The following is a 17,386-nucleotide window of genomic DNA, read 5'->3' on the forward strand; positions in this document are numbered from 1 at the left end:
TTTCTTTCCTTGTTATTTGTGTGTGTCCGTGTGAGTGTGTGGGAGGGTGGCTGTAGAGTCCAGAAGAGAGTCTTGGATCCTTTGGAGCTAGAGTTACTGCTTTTGTGAGCTGCCTGACGTGGCGCTGGGATCTAAACTCCAGTCTTCATGATAGCGCAGCAAGCTCTAACTCCTGGACCGTCTCTCCAGCCCCATCCGCATTCCTTCTTGAGACAGGGTCTCTCATTGCGCCTGGGACTTGCTGTTTGATTAGGTTGACTGTCCAGTGAGCTCCAGGGATCCTCCTGTCTCCACCTCCCCATCACTGGGATTACATGGCACGGGCTCCAAACGCAGGCCCTCGTACTTGCGGGGTGAACACTTTGCTGACTGAGCTGTTTCTCAGCTCCTCCAAGTACCACTCTCAGGTCTTCAGGACATCTTGGCCAAGTGTGCTGACCAAGTGGGGATTCTTTCTCTCTAGACGAATGAGTTGGTGTTGGGTTTGGAGGACGACGACACACTCCTACTGAAGGAAGACAGAACGCTGAAGGACTCGGGGATAGGTGAGAGAGCTGGGGTGGAGGGAGGGGCACTGGGTTTCCTGGCCTGTGTGTGAGGGTGATAGAATCTGGAAAATCCTCCCAAAGCAACCCCCGCCCCCCCCCCATGCTGAGAGAGCTGCGCTCTGACTGTTTGACCGAGGCGACACTGCAATTCGTCTGCAGATGTGCAGAACGCAAATGGTTCTTTTCAGGTTGGCTCGGAACTCTGGTGAGGGTCATTTTAAATGATTGGCAGGCTATTAGTACAGTAACTGCCGACTGTCATCAGCGCTGTTGGAGAGAAATGGACCTGGTGGAACTAATGTAGAATAATGAAATGAGATGTTGTTTGTACAACGCGCAGTGCAACTTCTGACACTCACTCAAGACTCTCAGTGCTCAAGCTGTGGAATTTAGACTATAAGCCTGGTGTGTACAGTGGGAAAATTACCTGGTTTAGCCTTTCGACCTAGAATGTGCATTCAGTTCTACTTGAGAGAAGTGCGGTGTGGCCCATCTCCTGGCCATTAGGTGTCAGTGTTCTACTTACGCCTTCAGTATGTGCATGAGTAGGAGCAGGAGTTCTGAGCAGAAGGCACCTGCTGCCTGTGACACACCTCTGTGGTTAGAGAGCAGGATAGCGTCCCGGTGCCCACTTCCTCCAGAAGTCCCCAGGTACAGTGGGTAAGAGGCATGGGCAGTGAGGGCCACACTGGGAGGTCGTACGGTTTCGTTGTTGTTGTTTTGGACAACAGTTTCTGTTAAGTCACTTCCACCACATGGCAGGAATTCACCTTAAAGGATTCACGTGGTTTATGTGAATTCCTGGCAGTGGTCTTTCCCTCGAAATAGGATTTAAAATAATAGGTCAAAGGGTTGGGGAGATTGCTTAGTAGATAGGCGAGCTTGCTGTGCAAGTGTAAGAACCTGAATTTGATTCCCAAGACCCCTGTAAAAAAAACTGAGTGTGGTCATATATGTACCCGTAACCACAGCAGAGAGGGAGATGGAGCTGGGAAGGTCTCTAGGGCTTGCTGGTTGCCAGCTTAGATACAGGTTTGGTGAGAGACGCTCCCTCAAGGGAATAAGGTGGTAATCAGGACTACTGATGTTGTCTTTTGGCCTCTGCACACAGACTCTTGAGTCTGTGAAGACTTGCATACGCACAAACACACACGCGCGCACACACACGCACGTAAATAAATGGCAGGTTATGAAATTGTAAATCTGATCTCTGTGTTAAGTCTACACAATGAAAGTGCCTGTTCCTATTATGAATACAGTAGATTTATTGTTACTTGAGATTCAAAAACATTTTTCTGTCCCTGTGAATTGTGCACAGGAATTGTATTCTCTGATACTTATATTATTTTCTGTAACTTCATCAATGATCAAGTTCCCTGGAAGTAAAATCAGATTTGGGACAATTACAATGACCTCTTTCTGGGTATGGGGTGCGTGCCTTTAATCCTGGCACAGGGAGGCTGAGGCTGGGGGCCATGCATTTCAGGTCATCCTGGGTTACATAGCAAGTTCCAGACCAATCTGGACTATCTGCTGAGAGCCTGCCTGTAAATGAATAAGTAATAAATTAATGGTTTTTGCTATTTGGAAAAAAGTCATCCTTCAAATAGGTATTGAATGTTTATGTCAGTGAGAAATGATTTTTTTAACTTGACGCTTGGCACTTGTCTGATTGAGACTTCTAGAACGTGAGGAAGCCTGGCTGGCTTTGAAAGCCTACACTGAAATGAACACCACAGACTGGTGTTGAGATGGGATTGGACAGGTAACTCAGTAAAACAGTGTAAAATCCAATGCAAACTATAACCAGACTATGAGGTAATAAAGTTGGCATCTCGCAATAAACAGGGAAGAAATGAATTAGCCAAAAACTATGTGAGTTTCTAGGAAACAAATTTCAAATCTCTAACTCTGTCTCTATTTAACAAAAAATTCGAGATGAATTGTTACAATATAAAAGTAAAATTAAAGTATTTTTACTTTCTGGGTGTGGTGACACGCGCCTTTAATTCAAACACTTGGGACGCAGAGGCAGGTGGATCTCTGTGAGTTGGTGACCAGCCTGGTCTACAGAGTGAGTTTCAGGACAGCCAGAGCTACACAGTGAGACCCTGTCTCGAAAAGACTTTTTTACTTATTTTTTGTATGCATCTTTGTATGATGTGTGGGGCCTGATGATATGCACAGTGGTGAGCACATGGAGGTCAGAGGACAACCTGTGAAAGTTGGGTCTCCCCTTCCACCACGTGTCCCAGGGAGTGGAACTTAGGACTTCAAGTGTCTTCACCAGTTGAGCCGTCTTGTCATCTAAGAAAAACATTAGTTCACGACCTTACAGGAAAGGCTGCAGAGGGGAAGAGGATGCCATGACCCTAAGAATAAAGAGCAAAGGGACTGTGCCAGCGAGTTTTATGTCAACTTGACATACAGTTAAAGTCATTCAGGGAAGCCAGAGCCTCAAGTGAGAAAGCACCGCAGCAGGCTGGCCTGCGGGCAAGCTTGAGATGCATTTTCTTAACCGATAGCTGATGTGGGAGCCCTAGCTCGGTGTGGATTGCTGGTCCTGGGTGCAGAGAAAGCAGACAGCGCAAGCCAGTAGGCCGCACTCCTCCTCAGGGTCTGCTTTGGTCACAGTCTTCATCACAGCAGTGTAAACCCTAAATGAGACACAGCCCTACAGGTAAAGGGGCAAAGCATGAGTACTGTGTTAGCTGTGTTACACGACACATGAAAGGTTGCTGGCCTGACTGAAGAGATCTTCAGGACTCGGAGAGGTGATGGGGAAAGTGTTTGTTGGGTAAAAACCCAAGCTTAGTCCCTTGAACAAGCAGCAGTTGTTACAAGATTGGCAGTCATAAATAAAACTGGCGAGCCTCGGGGAGGTTACAGTGTGGGAAAGGACTTTCTCGGGCTCATCTGCCGAGAGCACTCGCTTCCCAGGCTCTGTAGTCAGGGACCACTTTCTGGCCGATCTTCCTAGTCTACAGGAGCGGGCCTGCTCAGGTTCCCCTTCTGAAGGGCGGTAGGGTTCCCTCTAATGTTTCCATCTGAATCGCTGATGTGGGTGTTTATCCCATGGATGAAGGATATGTTATGTGATGTCATCATCATGTAAACCCTGCGTGTGAAGCTGGAGAGATGGCTCAGCAGTTATGTGCACTGATGCTCTTCCAGAAGACAAACCTGCATCCTAGCGCTCACACTGGGTGCTCACAGCTGCCTGTAACTCCAGCTGCAGTCTTTCTGACCACACACACCCACACATGTACATACTCACTCAGACACGCATGCACACATACATAGCCATATTAAATATTTTTTAAATAATAAAAGGTACACAGTTCATGTTTGTAGGTGGATATGGAGGAGGAATCACACAGCAGCCAGCCAGTGAGCCTGGAAACCTGTCTGTGTCCAGTCTCTGAGTGTGGGGCTTACAAGTGTGTGCTCTACATCTGGCCTTTTTAAAAATATGAACTCTGGTGGGACTGTGGTGAGGCACGCCGTTAATCCCAGCCCTCGGGAGTCAGGCAGATCTCTGTGAGTTCAAGGCCAGCCTGGTTCCAAGATAGGCTCCAAAGCTACACAGAGAAACCCTGTCCGATGCCCCCCCCCCAAAACCAAAGTGGATTTTGAGGATGGCATCCAGGTCCTGATGCTGGCAAGGCAAGTACTTTACCATTCTCGTTTTAAGGCTTCGATCAGACTTTGATTCAAACTGGGTCATTTTTGCTGGGTCACCTCTGGGCTTGGAGTGGTCTAGGGATCCCCAAAATGCCCTCCCGACCTGACAAGGCAGCATGTGGGTCCCTCCTAGAAACAGTTTCCTCTGCCTCCTAGAGCTGTGTTCTGTCCTCTGGGGAGCAAGCCTTGGTTATATCTGGGGGAGGACATAAGGTCCCCCGAGAGCAGCAAGGAATTACAAGTGGGAATCGAGTTGTCAAGTGTGATATTTCTAGGGAATTTTCCTTCCCACCCGCATCTGCTTAGGCTTCGGGGAGGTTTAAGAGGAAACTCAAAGTCAGCACTCGCTCCCCCTTCACTCCTTGATCTCACTAAAGAGCTGTCAGTCTGCTATCACAGCCAGTTGCCATGGGAATAATGCCAGTGTGATAAATGTGTCATCCTGACTTTCTGCAGGAGTTGGAAAAGAAAGCCCAGGAGGGGAACTGAGAAAAGAGAGCAAGACTCTGTTCCTCTGTAGACTTTCCGCTTTACTGGGGCCCCACAGTATATTCCTCACAGTAGTATACAGTATATACCACACAATATACCCACACAGTAGTATACTGTATATACCACCTCACGGTACAATTCACACAGTAGTATACTGTATATACCACCCCATGGTACAGTCCACACAGTAGTATACAGTATATACCACACAGTAGTATACTCTACATACCACCCCACGGTATACCCACATGGTAGTATACAGTATATACCACCCCACTGTGTACCCACACAGTAGTATACAGTTATACCACTCCACAGTATATTCCTCACAGTAGTATACAGTATATACCACCCCACGGTGTATTCCTGACAGTAGGGCCCATTTTTGATGGTGGGCTTGTATAAATAAGATGATTTGCTTTATGGCTAGGAAGATTACTCAGTGGGTAAGAGCATTTGTGGCTCAAGCATGAGGACCTGAGTTCGGATCCCCAACAGCTGTATAAAAAGCTGGGCATGGCCATACACATTCACCTATAACCCTGGAGCTGTGGGAGATGAAGATGGGAGATCCCTGGGGCTTGCCGACTGCCACCGTAGCTCCAGTGAGAGACCCTCCGGAAGGGACAAGGTGGAGAGTGACGGAACAGGACGCTGACATCCTCCTCTGGCCTCTGTGTGCACCTGTAGGCAAATACTGCACACACCTACACAACACACATCAAAAAGAAAAGCACAGTTTACTTCTGGGAAGAAGGAGAGAGTTTCACCAAGACATTTATCCCACACGACTTAAAGGTTGCTCTTGATAATTAAAATCTCATGGACTGATTCACCTCAGAAAGAAAAGCACGCGAGCTTTGTGGAGCTATTTTATATATCTCACTTTTCCCTGTGTCACTGATGTTCTCTGGATCTGTTCTGCTCAGGGTTCATGGCCTGGTGACCCTCACAGAGCAGGCTGTGTTTTACTGGGAGACGTTAGAGCCGGCGACAGTGGGCCACGCCAGCGCTGCTCTCTGGGGAAAGCCTCTTGCCGGCCTGGTTCTGTAATGTTCCCACAGCTCCCTGGGGTTGTTTCTCATCTTCTGTCACTGTGCCGTCAGTGATTTCATATTAACGGTTGTAACAGTGGCATCTGGATTTCAGTAATGCTGGCTGGGGTTCCAAAACAGATTCAGAATGCACCCCTACAGACGCTTCTTCCTTTATTGGTGGTGGTGGTGGTGGTGGTGGTATGTGTGTGCGCTCAGGTAGGTGTGCATATGTGTGCATGTGACTGTAGAGGCCTGAGGACAGCTTCGACTGTCATTCTTCAGGAGATGCCCACTTCGGTTTTCTGAGACAGGGTCTCTCCCTAGCTGAGAATCATCAGGTAGGCTAGGCTGGCTGAGCTCCAGGGGCACCTGTTCCTGCTGCCACAGCACTGGGGTTACAGTGCCCCCCCGGGGTGGAATTTAGAAAGCAGATCATCAAGTAGCAGCTTTGTCACTTTGTCAGCAGCTGAGCCCTCTCCTCAGCCCTTCCTGTTAGTCTTTGTTTGTGAAGGTTTTGTTTATGGTTTCCTTTTCTCTAGCAATGGCAGGGAGTAAACTTGGGGCCTCACACACACTAGCAAGCCTTGCACTACCAAGCTGTACTCCTGCCATATTTTGTGTTATTTTGAAGTATCACTTTTTGACGTGATTTTATGTGTTTGTATCAATTTTATATAAGTAAAGGCATTTGTGTACTCTGTGGAGTACAGGGCCATATTTTGATTCACTAGTACATGCACACATATGTATACATACATATACATATGCATGCATATATACACACATATACATAAATATACACACATGCATGCATGCATACATACATACATACATACATATACACATAATGATCAAGTCTGTCACTTCAGACATTTATTACTTTTTTATGTTGAGAACATGCCAAATCTGTCCTGCTAGCCATTTTGAATGCAGTATATCCTGACCCCTGCAAGCCTTCTAATTCTGAGAAAACAACTTTTTAAAATGTGTGTAGATTTTGTATGTGTTTGTGTCCATGGGTGTCTTAGTGAGGGTCTCTATTGCTGTGAAGAGACGCCATAACCACAGCACCTCTTCTAAGAGAAAGTGTGTAACTGGGCTGGCTTACAGTTCTGAAGTTTAGTCCACTGTCAGCACGGCAGGAAGCATGGCAGCATGCAGGCAGACCCGGTGCTGAAGATCATCGTCATCACTTACGCCCCGGCCAAGCTTACGCATGCGTGGGCAGCCTGTTTCTGGTGTTCTCCAGTTGTTCCTATCCCGGGCAGTACTAGATGCTCCTGATATTGTCATACCCAAGGTTCCACAGTCTTCCTTTTTGCTGTCTATCCAACGTTTTTTGGGCCTTCCTCTTGGCCTTATCCTGTGCACTCCTCCAAACAGTGCTGTCTTCGGGTATCTGCCGTCATTCGTTCTCATAATATGGCAGAAGTATCTCCAGCACCGTTGCCGTATCCTGTAGTTTACTTCCTTCTGTAGATGGAGGTGTTTGCTAATGTCATCGTTGTGCAGCCTATGTCTTTGTGTGCGGCCTCAGTCGCTGGTCTTGGTGCTTGCTGAAGAGGTAGCTGAGAATTCTACGTCTAGATTGGCAGACAGCAGGAAAGAGTGAGACACTGGACCTTGCCTGAGCTTCTGAAACCGCAAAGCGCCAACCTCCCCCTCCCCCCCCCCCCCCCCCCCCCCCGGCATACTTGCTCCAACAAGGCTATATTTCCTAATAGTGCTACTCCTTATTACCCTATGGGGCCATTTTTATTCAAACCACCACAGTGGGGTATGAGTTCGTTTGTGTGAATGTTTGTGTGAAGGCCAGAGGTCAGCACACCTTTTTTTTTCTTTTTTTTTTTTCGGTTTTTCAAGACAGGGTTTTGCTGTAGCTTTGGAGCCTGTCCTGGAACTAGCTTTTGTAGACTAGGCTTGCCTCGAACTCTCAGAGATCCACCTGCCTCCTGTCCCTGAGTGCTGGGGCTGTAGACATGGACCTCCATGCCCAACTTTTTACATGGGTGCTAGAGATCCAACACAGGGCAACAAGATCTTTACCCACTGAGCCGTCCCTCCATCCTCAAAAAGTAGAGTGAACGCCACAGGTCCTTATCTTCTCCTGACGCCCTCTAGTTTATGCGTATTGCTGTACACATTAGGATTCCATCCTCTTTGTGGCTGGATTGCATTCCACTACATAGATGTTTTTTACCTTTCCAGCTCCAAGCAGCCATGTGCCTGGTGTATGGGAGCTCAGATGTCTCAGTATGTGCCGTCTTTGGTGTGTTGTTTGCTGATTTACATGGCCATCCCAATACAGACATTCAAAGCAAGCATGACATGAAGGTCCCAACTGTCTAGACCAATTCCCTTTCACTTCTGCCTCCACTGATCAAATTTAGAAGTAGCCCTCAGCTGTGAGTTCTGCTGTGAAGGGTTTGTAGCTTAGGGTTCTGTGAGCCTGTGGATCCAAGTCCGGTCCCCTCAGATCCATGTGAGAGAGCTAGGTGTGGTGGAGCATACTTCTAATCCCAGCATTGGGAGGGAGGAGATAGGCAGGTCCCTGGAGCTTGCTGGCCAACCGGCCTGCCTGCTTGGCCTACTCTCATAGGCCAGTGAGAGACCCCACCTCATAAACAACCAGGTGGGGGCTGGAGAGATGGCTCAACAGTTAGGAACACTGCTCACTCTTCCAGAGTACCTAAGTTCAATCACAACACTCACATGGTGGCTCAGTGAGTGACTCACCCATAACTCCAGTCTCACAGGCTCTGACGCCCTCTTCTGGCCTCCACAGGCACTGTATGCATGCGGTGCACAGACATATATGAAGGCAAAAACCCATCCACATAAAATAAACAAAACTAAATCTCAAAAACCAGGTGTACGGTGTCTGAGAAGTGACACCCAAGGTTGACTTCTGGCCTCTGCATGTACACACATATGTACACACGTGTACACTCACATGCATACAAAAGAAAGGATAAAATGCTTTCCTGGAGCAGAAGAGAGAGGGAGGCTTTTTCTTTTCACCTCACTTTGTTCTGAGAACTAATTTAAAAAAAAAACAAGCAAAAACATACTGTTATCATCACTTGACAATCTGTCCTGGGTGTCCCCCAAAGCACACACATGTCAGCTTTTCTCAGACTACGTAAGTCACAGCAGAAACTCAGGAATGTCGAGAGCTTGTAATGTGTTTTTGTTGATAGCTGAGAAGTTTGTTACAATAGGTCAGAGGAGTAATTAAACTATATTTAATTTCTCTTGAGATTTCAGAGTTAAAATAGATTATTCTTTCTCTTAATTGAAGTAATTATCAATCTCCCATGAAAGGTGTGTACGCGCACATGTGTGTGAGTGGATGAGTGTGTGAAATCTGTTTAGAAGTGTTATCAAGTTATTAATGTTATATCCAAAGTCTGGATGTCCTGGCTCATGTTACAATGGCATGCCAGCATTCAGAGGTTCCCCGGTGTATCTGGGGGGCTCTCCTTGGTTTTATTTGATAGTGAAGACACCTGGTTTTAGATCTCACCCTCTCCAGATTCCCACGCCGAGACCTCTGCACAGACTGCACTGTACACTTTTAATTTAAAGCCAATTGCCCTCTTCCTACTGACTCTTCTCCGCCGTGCTTAAAGAACTGTTTTAAATAGAACTCGGGGATACTGGTGGAGAGAGTGACTCTATAGTGGTCATAATCATTTGCGGGAGGGGATGCTGCTCTGTTAGGACAGTGCTTGCTGATCGTCACAAAGCCCCAGCTTTAGCCCCAGCATTGCACAGGGTGGGCCACGTCTGTCTCCCCAGCATTTGGGAGGCAGAGGCGGGATAAGAGGTTCAGAGTCAACCCCATCTACATAGGAAAGACTTGATCTACAGACAACTTTGTCTTAAAAAGAAAATCATTTGTAATTGCTGTTTAAATTATTAAAAAATTTTAAGTACATGAACTCATTCTCTCAAGTATTTCCAAAAGATATCCAGGTTTTTAAAAACCATCATTCCTTCCACTTGGAAACTATGTTGCTAAAGTCTAAAATCTATTTTTTGTTTGTTTGTTTAGCTGGAGTTTTTTGAGGCAAGTTATCTCTGTGTAATCCATGCCAGTGGCCTGGATCCCCCTGCCTCAGCCTCCACAGTGCTGGGATTTCGGGCATGCCCCTATGCCAAGAGTACAGCTGTCTTCTGCTTTATTTTGCGTGTGTGCATAAATGTAGCGTGCTTGTATGGAGGTGCATTTGTAGAGGCCACAGTAGGGCGTCGGGTGTCTGTGCTGTCTCTCTCTTTTCCCTAAGACCTGGAGCAAGGGTGGTGGCTACCAAGTTCCAGCTCTGTGCCTCCCACAGAACTGGGCTTATAGGCATGTGTGAGCACACTGAGCCTTTTTCATGGTGCCTCTTGCTTGCACAGAGAGTGCTCTGAAGCGCCGAGCCACCTCCCCAGTCCTTTCTGTCTTCCCTCTGATTAGTTCATTGTTTGTCAAAAAGCAAAGGATGAGAGGGAGGACTCAGTCAGGTGGCTCTTGCGCTGAGTAGGCTTCCCTTCAGAAAGAACGTTTTGTTGTGGTTTTGCAAAGGGTAGTGCCCCGATACCTTCCCCCGGAATAGCAAGTTTTCTGTGGCCACACCCGCATGTGCTTGTGTGTTTATAGCATGCGTGTGGAGGCCAGAGCAGGACATCTAGAGTCTTCCTCTATTACTCTCCGCCTTATAACCTCGAGACAGGGTCTCACTGACTTAGACACTCACAGTTTCACTGTTGAACTGCTTCAGCTAGGCTGTTTGCTCTCAGGATCCTCCTGTCTCCACCCCATGTACACACCATGCTCAAACTTTGACATGGGTGCTAGGGATTCGAACTCGGGTCCCCATGCTTGCAGACAAGTGCTCTTCTTTCCCACAGAGTCATCTCCCAGCCCCTCCAGCCCCCTTTTTACAGTCAGCTGATTCCTTGAAATGGGATAATTTGCCAAGATGCTGAACTGCTTACTAACCCACTCTTCGCCGAGGGAGGCTCATCTCCAGCCTGCCTTTGATTCTCAGCTTCTTTCTGCGGTGCCTCCCCACCCAGGCTCAATGCCATGAGAGTTCCCAATCAAATTATCAACCACTTGGATTAAATTTAATCCCGGGGATGAAGTGTGTCTGGACCAAGAATCTGTGGACATGATCATATCGTTTTTCTCCTCACAATATTTGTTTATTTTCTCGAGAGCACAGGGTAATTTATGGCAGAGAGATACTACATATGATATTCTTGCAAACAATGAAACCATTCTTAATGAAATGTCATGCTAATCTCTTGAATTTCATTCTTTTGTGATAGAATCTAATGATGAGATTAGAGCCAACCACTGCAGACCGGTGCTAATCCTCTGCATGCCTCATCCTGTTTATTTGGGGTGAAGAGTGTTCCTTGTCTCTTCGGAGCGCCTATGTTAATTGAGTGCTCAGTATTCATTACGAATAATCACGTCTGTTTTCTTGTTGAGCTTCCGAAGGCCCTTTCGCCTTCTGTGAAAGCCAAGCAGACTGTATTAACTCGTGGTTTAATTTTAAAAAGCCAGCGTGGAACTTGTGGGTGCCGACACCTTGAAGAACCACATGTTTAATAATGGGAAGGCTCTCCATCAGATCTGAATTAATAATGCTGCTGACTTATTGTTTTAGAAGACGGAGTCCTTGACCCGCTAGGTTGAAAGCTTCGTGGCCGCCCTGAACTTCTGCGGGTCCTTTAGCTGAGCCATTTCCCCCGTGAATAATTAGAGGCATTTGAAGGTATTGCATAGAAGCCAATTTGTGTCTTTCACTTTGCATATTGCTGAAGCCTCATGAATTAGTCATGAGCGGGGGCCAAAAATTAACTTCTTCAGACACATATTTTGATGGGTCATGAGGGAGAATGTAAAGTGATCTGTAAAATATTCTACTGATCCTCTAAGTATTAAATTATTATACCTACGGGCTAATTTCGGGGGGCAGAGGGAGTCCTTTCCTTCTGGAACTATTTGAAAGAGAACAAGGTTTTTTATTTTCCAGGGATATAAATGAGCAATGTAGGTACCTCTTGAAAATCTTCACTCTTGTGCTAACTCTTGATTTTTAAGGAGATTGTTTTCAAATTTTTGAATTGCATTTATTTGTGTGAGCGTGCATGTGTGCGTGCATGCGTGTGTGTAAGTCACAGGACAGCTTGAAAGGATCTCTCCCTCCACCGCGTGAGCTCTGAGGGTTGAACTTAGGCTGCCAGGCTCGGCAGAAAGCTCCTTAACCGGCTCACTGTCATGAATCACTCTTCCTTTTGTCTTTGAATTATTTGAGTTTTAATCTGTTCTAGCCACACTGATGCTTCTGGCTGGTTTGGTGGAAAGTTATCCTGCAGTTCAACCTCCGCTTTGTCTTTTCATTTTCAACATCCATGATAACAGACCAGCGTAATACGGATTTTCATACTTGCTCAAAACCTGGTTTCACATTAAAATAGTTTCTCTCCTTTCCCGTGCTTCTTTTCAGCCAGTGAGACTGAAATTGCCTTCTTCTGCGGAGAAGATTATGAGAGATACAAGGCTAATCCCACCTCGTCCTGGTGAGCGTGCCGGCACACCTTCCCATCCCGTCTTCCAAAGCAAGCTTTTTAAATTGTCAAATAAAGCTTTAAAAAATTAGTCCTTGGCTTGATTTTTCCCTGTGGAGGTCTCTGCCGTTCTCTTCTCTTCTTTTCCTCCCTTCCTCCTTTCCTCCTTCCATTGCCTTCTTCTTTCCTTTCTTGTTCTTAAATGAACAAAACACTTGAATGTTTTGAAATATGAATGAAAATGAAATAAATGTCTGTTTTAAAAGTAGCACATCTGGGCTGGAGAAATGGCTCGGCCGTTAAAGGCCAGGCTCACAGCCAGAAATAAAAATGTCCCATCTGAGGTTCGGGAGTAGCTCAGTGGGTAGAGTGCCTAGTGTACTCTGAATTCCTTCCCCAGCCAGGAATAAGCCTGCAGTAGCAACCCCAGCACTTGAGAGAAGAGGGACAAAGACAGAAGAATCAGGAGTTCAAGGTCATCCTTGTCTGTATAGGAAGTTCAGGGCCAGCCTCGACTACATGAGGCCCTGCCTCAAAAATAAATAAATTTTTTCTTCTAAAGTTAGAAACTTTTTGTTGACTTAATGTGTTGGGTTCTTCAAAAGACACAACCAGAGCTAGAGGGATTGTTAAGAGCACTTCCTGCACAAGCACGAGGGAGTGAGTTCGAATCCCCACCACCCATGTGGAAAGCAAGTACTGGCCAGGTGCTCCTGTAACCCCAGAGCCGTAGAGGGACGGACAGGAACGCCACTGGGCGTGCTAGCTGCCAGCCTAGCTCTGGGTTCAGCAGGAGACCCTTCTCAAAGGTATAAATCAGAGCGACAGAACAGGACTTCTGTACGTGCTAGGAGTGGGCGCTGCCTGCGTGTGAAACACACACACACACACACACACAAATTTTAAAAAGTCATAAAAAATATTTAGAGAAAACTGCAACCAAATTTTTAAATTTTTAATGATTTATTTAACTATTTTATGTGCATTGGTGTGAAGGTGTCAGATCTCATGGAACTGCATTTTCAGACAGCTGTGAGCTGCCATGTGGGTGCTGGGAATTGAACCCAGGTCTTCTGGAAGAGCAGTCAGTGCTCTTAACCACTAAGCCATCTCCCCAGCCCCCTGTTTAGATACTCTTTAGAGAAACTGCTGTTTTCTGTGACTGACAGAGACTGGAGGAGGCTCTTAGGGACAGTCAAGGTCATTGCTTACCCCAGGGGTGTGAGATGTGTACCCCCAAGGCATTGGGTAGTGATTATTTTAGGGAGCTTTCCTGGTGTAAAGGGTTGTTTTTCTTTCTTTTCTTCTTTTTTTTCTATCAGTCTACACTATTAATGCTGCTAGCATTTTTTTTGTGTGTGTGTGTGGGAGGGGGCTATTTCCTGGCTTTTTTTAAAATAGCAAATTTATTTGTTGGGAAACAGTAGGTAGCCGGATATGTGTACTTCCAGGAGCAAATTGTGGGGACGCAGTCTGTGTCCTGGAAGACGCTTTCTTCCAGAACAGTGTAATTCTCCTGGTTCCTGGGTGCTGAGCCATGGCTGCTTTGAAGGGGTCTCAGCCAGCACATTGTGCTTAGATCGTCTGGAAGGGCTGGCTGGCTTCCAGTGTTGGCCTCTTCCTCTGCAGAGAGGGCAAACTGGATTCATTGAGGTGGGGGAGCTGTGAGGGAGTTAAGGTCTTTCTCGCAGAGGAATCCTCTGGAAGAGTCTGATTAGCATGGTCAGAAGCGCTCTGCTCTGTTGGAAGGTTTAATAGAGTCCTTTTTTAAAACAGAGACTGTTTGTTTTATTCATTCGTTCATTAAACAAAGTGCTGAGTACACAGATGGCCTCAGACATGTTCTGCCGCAGTAAGTGGGAAAGACAGGCCTACTTTTACTGGAATGGCAGGACAAACTGCCACAGGAACACAGACAAGGGGGCAGTCAGTTCTGTGAGCTGTTATTTTTGTTTTATCATTTTTCTAAGTCCCGGTTGAGCCGTCTTCAAGAATTGGACAGTTTTGCTGAAGGAAAGAATTGCTGTTGCTGCTGCTGCTGTTGCTGAGTTGCTGCTGCTGCTGTAGTTGTAGCTATTGTTGTTATTGTTGTTGTTGTTGATGCTGCTGCTGTTGTCGTTGTTGGGTGTGTGGTGCCACAGTGTGCATGAGGAAGTCGGGATAGCTGTGAGGAGTCAGCTCTCAATTCTTTCTATTTTTGTGAGAGTTCAAGGGTCGAACTCAAATCCTCAGGCTTGTACGGCAAGTGCTTTGTCTGCTGGGCCCTGTCACCAGCGGAAAAGTGTCTTGTCTTTGTTGTTTTGTTTTCTCAGGAGGCACTAGCCAGCATATAGGCAAGGTGGCATGCGAGAGCTTGGGCTTTAATAGAAAGTGCAGGCTCCAGGGGCTGGGAACAGGGACCGTGATATCAGATGGTGGAAATAAACATGAAAAATGATGAGAAGGAAGTTTGGGTAAGGTGCATGACTTTGGCAAAGAGAAGGCCTTAAAATGTGGCTTCTGAAATATATCAGATCTGGCATACAAATATAAAAAACTAGGTCGAAGATCACATTGGCTGGAGAGGTGACTCGACTGTTAAGAGTACATACTACCCTTCCAGAGGGCCTGAGTTGAGTTCTCAGCTCCCACATACAGGGGTTCACAGCCTCCAGCTCCAGGGGAATCTCACAGCCTATGTGGGCACAAACTCACACAGAAGCATACACACATACATATAATTAAAAAATGAATCTTTTTAAAAAGTCCCATGAAGGTCAAAACACAAAGATGGGAAGAGTCTATTTGCACATCAAAGTGAAGGATTCATTTCTAGATTAAAGGACTCTTGCAAATCAATGAAAAGATAACCATATAGTGGAAATTTACAGAGATTGGTGTAGAAGGAATACAGGGGCAGACAAGATGCTCGTCAACTCAACTTACTGCTGAGCCTGCATCCCTGAGTTTGATCCCTAGGAACTACTGCTGCCAGCAATACACACCCACCCCCCCCCCCCCCCCCACACACACAGAGAGAGAGAGAGAGAGAGAGAGAGAGAGAGAGAGAGAGAGAGAGAGAGAAAGAGAGAGAATAAAAGGAACACTCGTATGTATGACAAATATGAAGATATACATCCTTTTTCCAGGGAAATTCAAGTTAAATAACAGGATTCCACTTTCTATTAACAGACAAAAAAGAAAGGGTTCGGCAGCCACTGACAGTGATGTGTGCCTGCACTGCTGATGGGAGAGTAAATCTTATTTAAATCATTTAAATGAGCAATTTGGAAGAATGTCTTAAATTATAGGGACCCAGAAGTCCAATTCTTGGAGTCTTTTTCCAAAGAAATCTCTAAGAAGGGAATTCGCTGTAGTGTTAAAATAGGAAGCTGTAACCAACCTAAATGATGGTAATAGAGCGTCGTATAACTGTGTCTCCGTGTTCTAGATTCCTGCTTAGTCAACCATGAGAACATCCTGTCACTTAGGGACGTGGAGTCTGAGATGTAACAATGAATGAGATTACAGAAGGGCTCAAGCAAATGTGTTACAAGTTTCCAAAACCACATTGGGCCCGTAAGAGAAGGCTTGAAGGGTAAAGGCGCTCGCTGCCAAGCCTGAGGACCAAGTTCAGTGCCCAGCACCACGTGGTGGAGGGAGAGAACTACTCCCATGAGCTGTGAACAAATACACGCAGGGATTTATACAATGGTCAGTATTGAGTTTCACTTCTACTGGATCTCGAATCACCAGGGAGACAGACCTCTGGGCATGTCTGTGAGTTTCTAGATTTGGTTAATTATGAGCAGAAGGCTACACTAACTGTGGGCAGCAGTAGTTCCTGTGTTTGGGTCCAGGTGAGCTGAGCACCAGCATCCATTTCTCTGCTTCCTGACTGTGAATGTGTTGTGAGCGGCCACATTGTGCTCCTGCGGCCATGCCTTCCCCACCATGATGGACTGTGCCCTTGAAAACTGTGAGCCACAATGAGGTCTTTCCTGACGCGTTTTCATTGGGAATTTTGTCACAGCAACAAGGCATACAACTTATGTGATATGCATGTGCACAAAAGGACATGCAGGAGGAAGCTAGGTTTGGAAAGCAAAGATACAAAAAGTCATATCTCTAATGCTTACTTTTACTAGAATACATTGCATTCAATGTCAGCAAAAACAAATCTAATACATATGCAACAATTTTAAAAAAATGTGGAAAAAAAAGAAACCTATCAGGTAAATGTCATGAACATATTGAACATTTTGGTCTATGATGTCCCTCTGAATTATTTTCCCTATATTAATATTTTAATGTTTATCTTATCTTATGAATTTTAAATTTTACAAGTAAAAGTTAATTCTTAGAAACCATCTTGCAGATGAAAAAGTAATATTATAATTTTATATATTTGCATTTTTGCTATATGCCTATAGTACTATACACACACATATTATTATGTATGTGTATCTGTAGTCTAGGCTAGCCCCAAGCTTGTTTTGTAGCCAAGGATAAACCTGAATTCCTGCTCTTCCTGCCCTTACTTCCGAGTGCTGGCTTTTGGGCATGTGTCATACCCAGTCTGATTCTGGTGTGGGGAATTGAGCAGAAGGCCTCGTGGATGGTAGGCAAGTGCCCTACTAGCTGAGCCACATCCCTGGCCTCTAGATTCCCTTATTCTAAGGTTAGTTCTTTGCTCACCTTTCTGTACACATTTTAAGACATTTTCTAGACATATAGTTATGTATATAAACTTGATATAGGTACACTGGCCTGTGTCTGTAGTCCCAAGTCCTCAGAGGCTGAGGTGGGTGGAGAACACACACACATTTTGTCATTTTGTGTGTATATACATTTTAAATTTACTTATATTTAAAATTAATTATAATTTTTACTTTATAATTTTACTTTATAATTTAGTGTGTGTGTTAGAGAGAGAGAGAGAGAGAGAGAGAGAGAGAGAGAGAGAGAGAGAGAGAGAGACATATGTGTAATCAACAACTCTTGGGAGTTCTCTTCTTCCACCACGTGAGACTGAGGGATCTGAAACAGCTCCTCATGGCAGTGAGCGTCCATTAAGCC

The 17,386-nt window shown here is 45.7% G+C and overlaps 1 protein-coding gene across 3 annotated transcripts in view; it reads left to right on the top strand.

Moving 5' to 3' along the window:
• C10H2orf76 (chromosome 10 C2orf76 homolog) overlaps positions 1-12,419 on the top strand; it is a 57,700-nt gene extending 45,281 nt beyond the window's left edge. For 2 of the 3 annotated variants that reach the window (XM_075987741.1, XM_075987740.1), the window contains exons 5-6: positions 464-545; positions 12,268-12,419. In XM_075987741.1, the coding sequence (XP_075843856.1) occupies positions 464-545; positions 12,268-12,344 (159 nt within the window). In that variant the 3' untranslated portion in view covers positions 12,345-12,419. Of the gene's footprint in view, positions 1-463; positions 546-11,424; positions 11,533-12,267 lie in introns of all 3 variants that reach the window. The other variant, XR_012912029.1, reaches the window with a different exon arrangement.
• Positions 12,420-17,386: the final 4,967 nt, after the last annotated feature.

The sequence above is a fragment of the Microtus pennsylvanicus genome, chromosome 10, assembly GCF_037038515.1.
Source record: "Microtus pennsylvanicus isolate mMicPen1 chromosome 10, mMicPen1.hap1, whole genome shotgun sequence".
Taxonomy (NCBI): Eukaryota; Metazoa; Chordata; class Mammalia; order Rodentia; family Cricetidae; genus Microtus; species Microtus pennsylvanicus.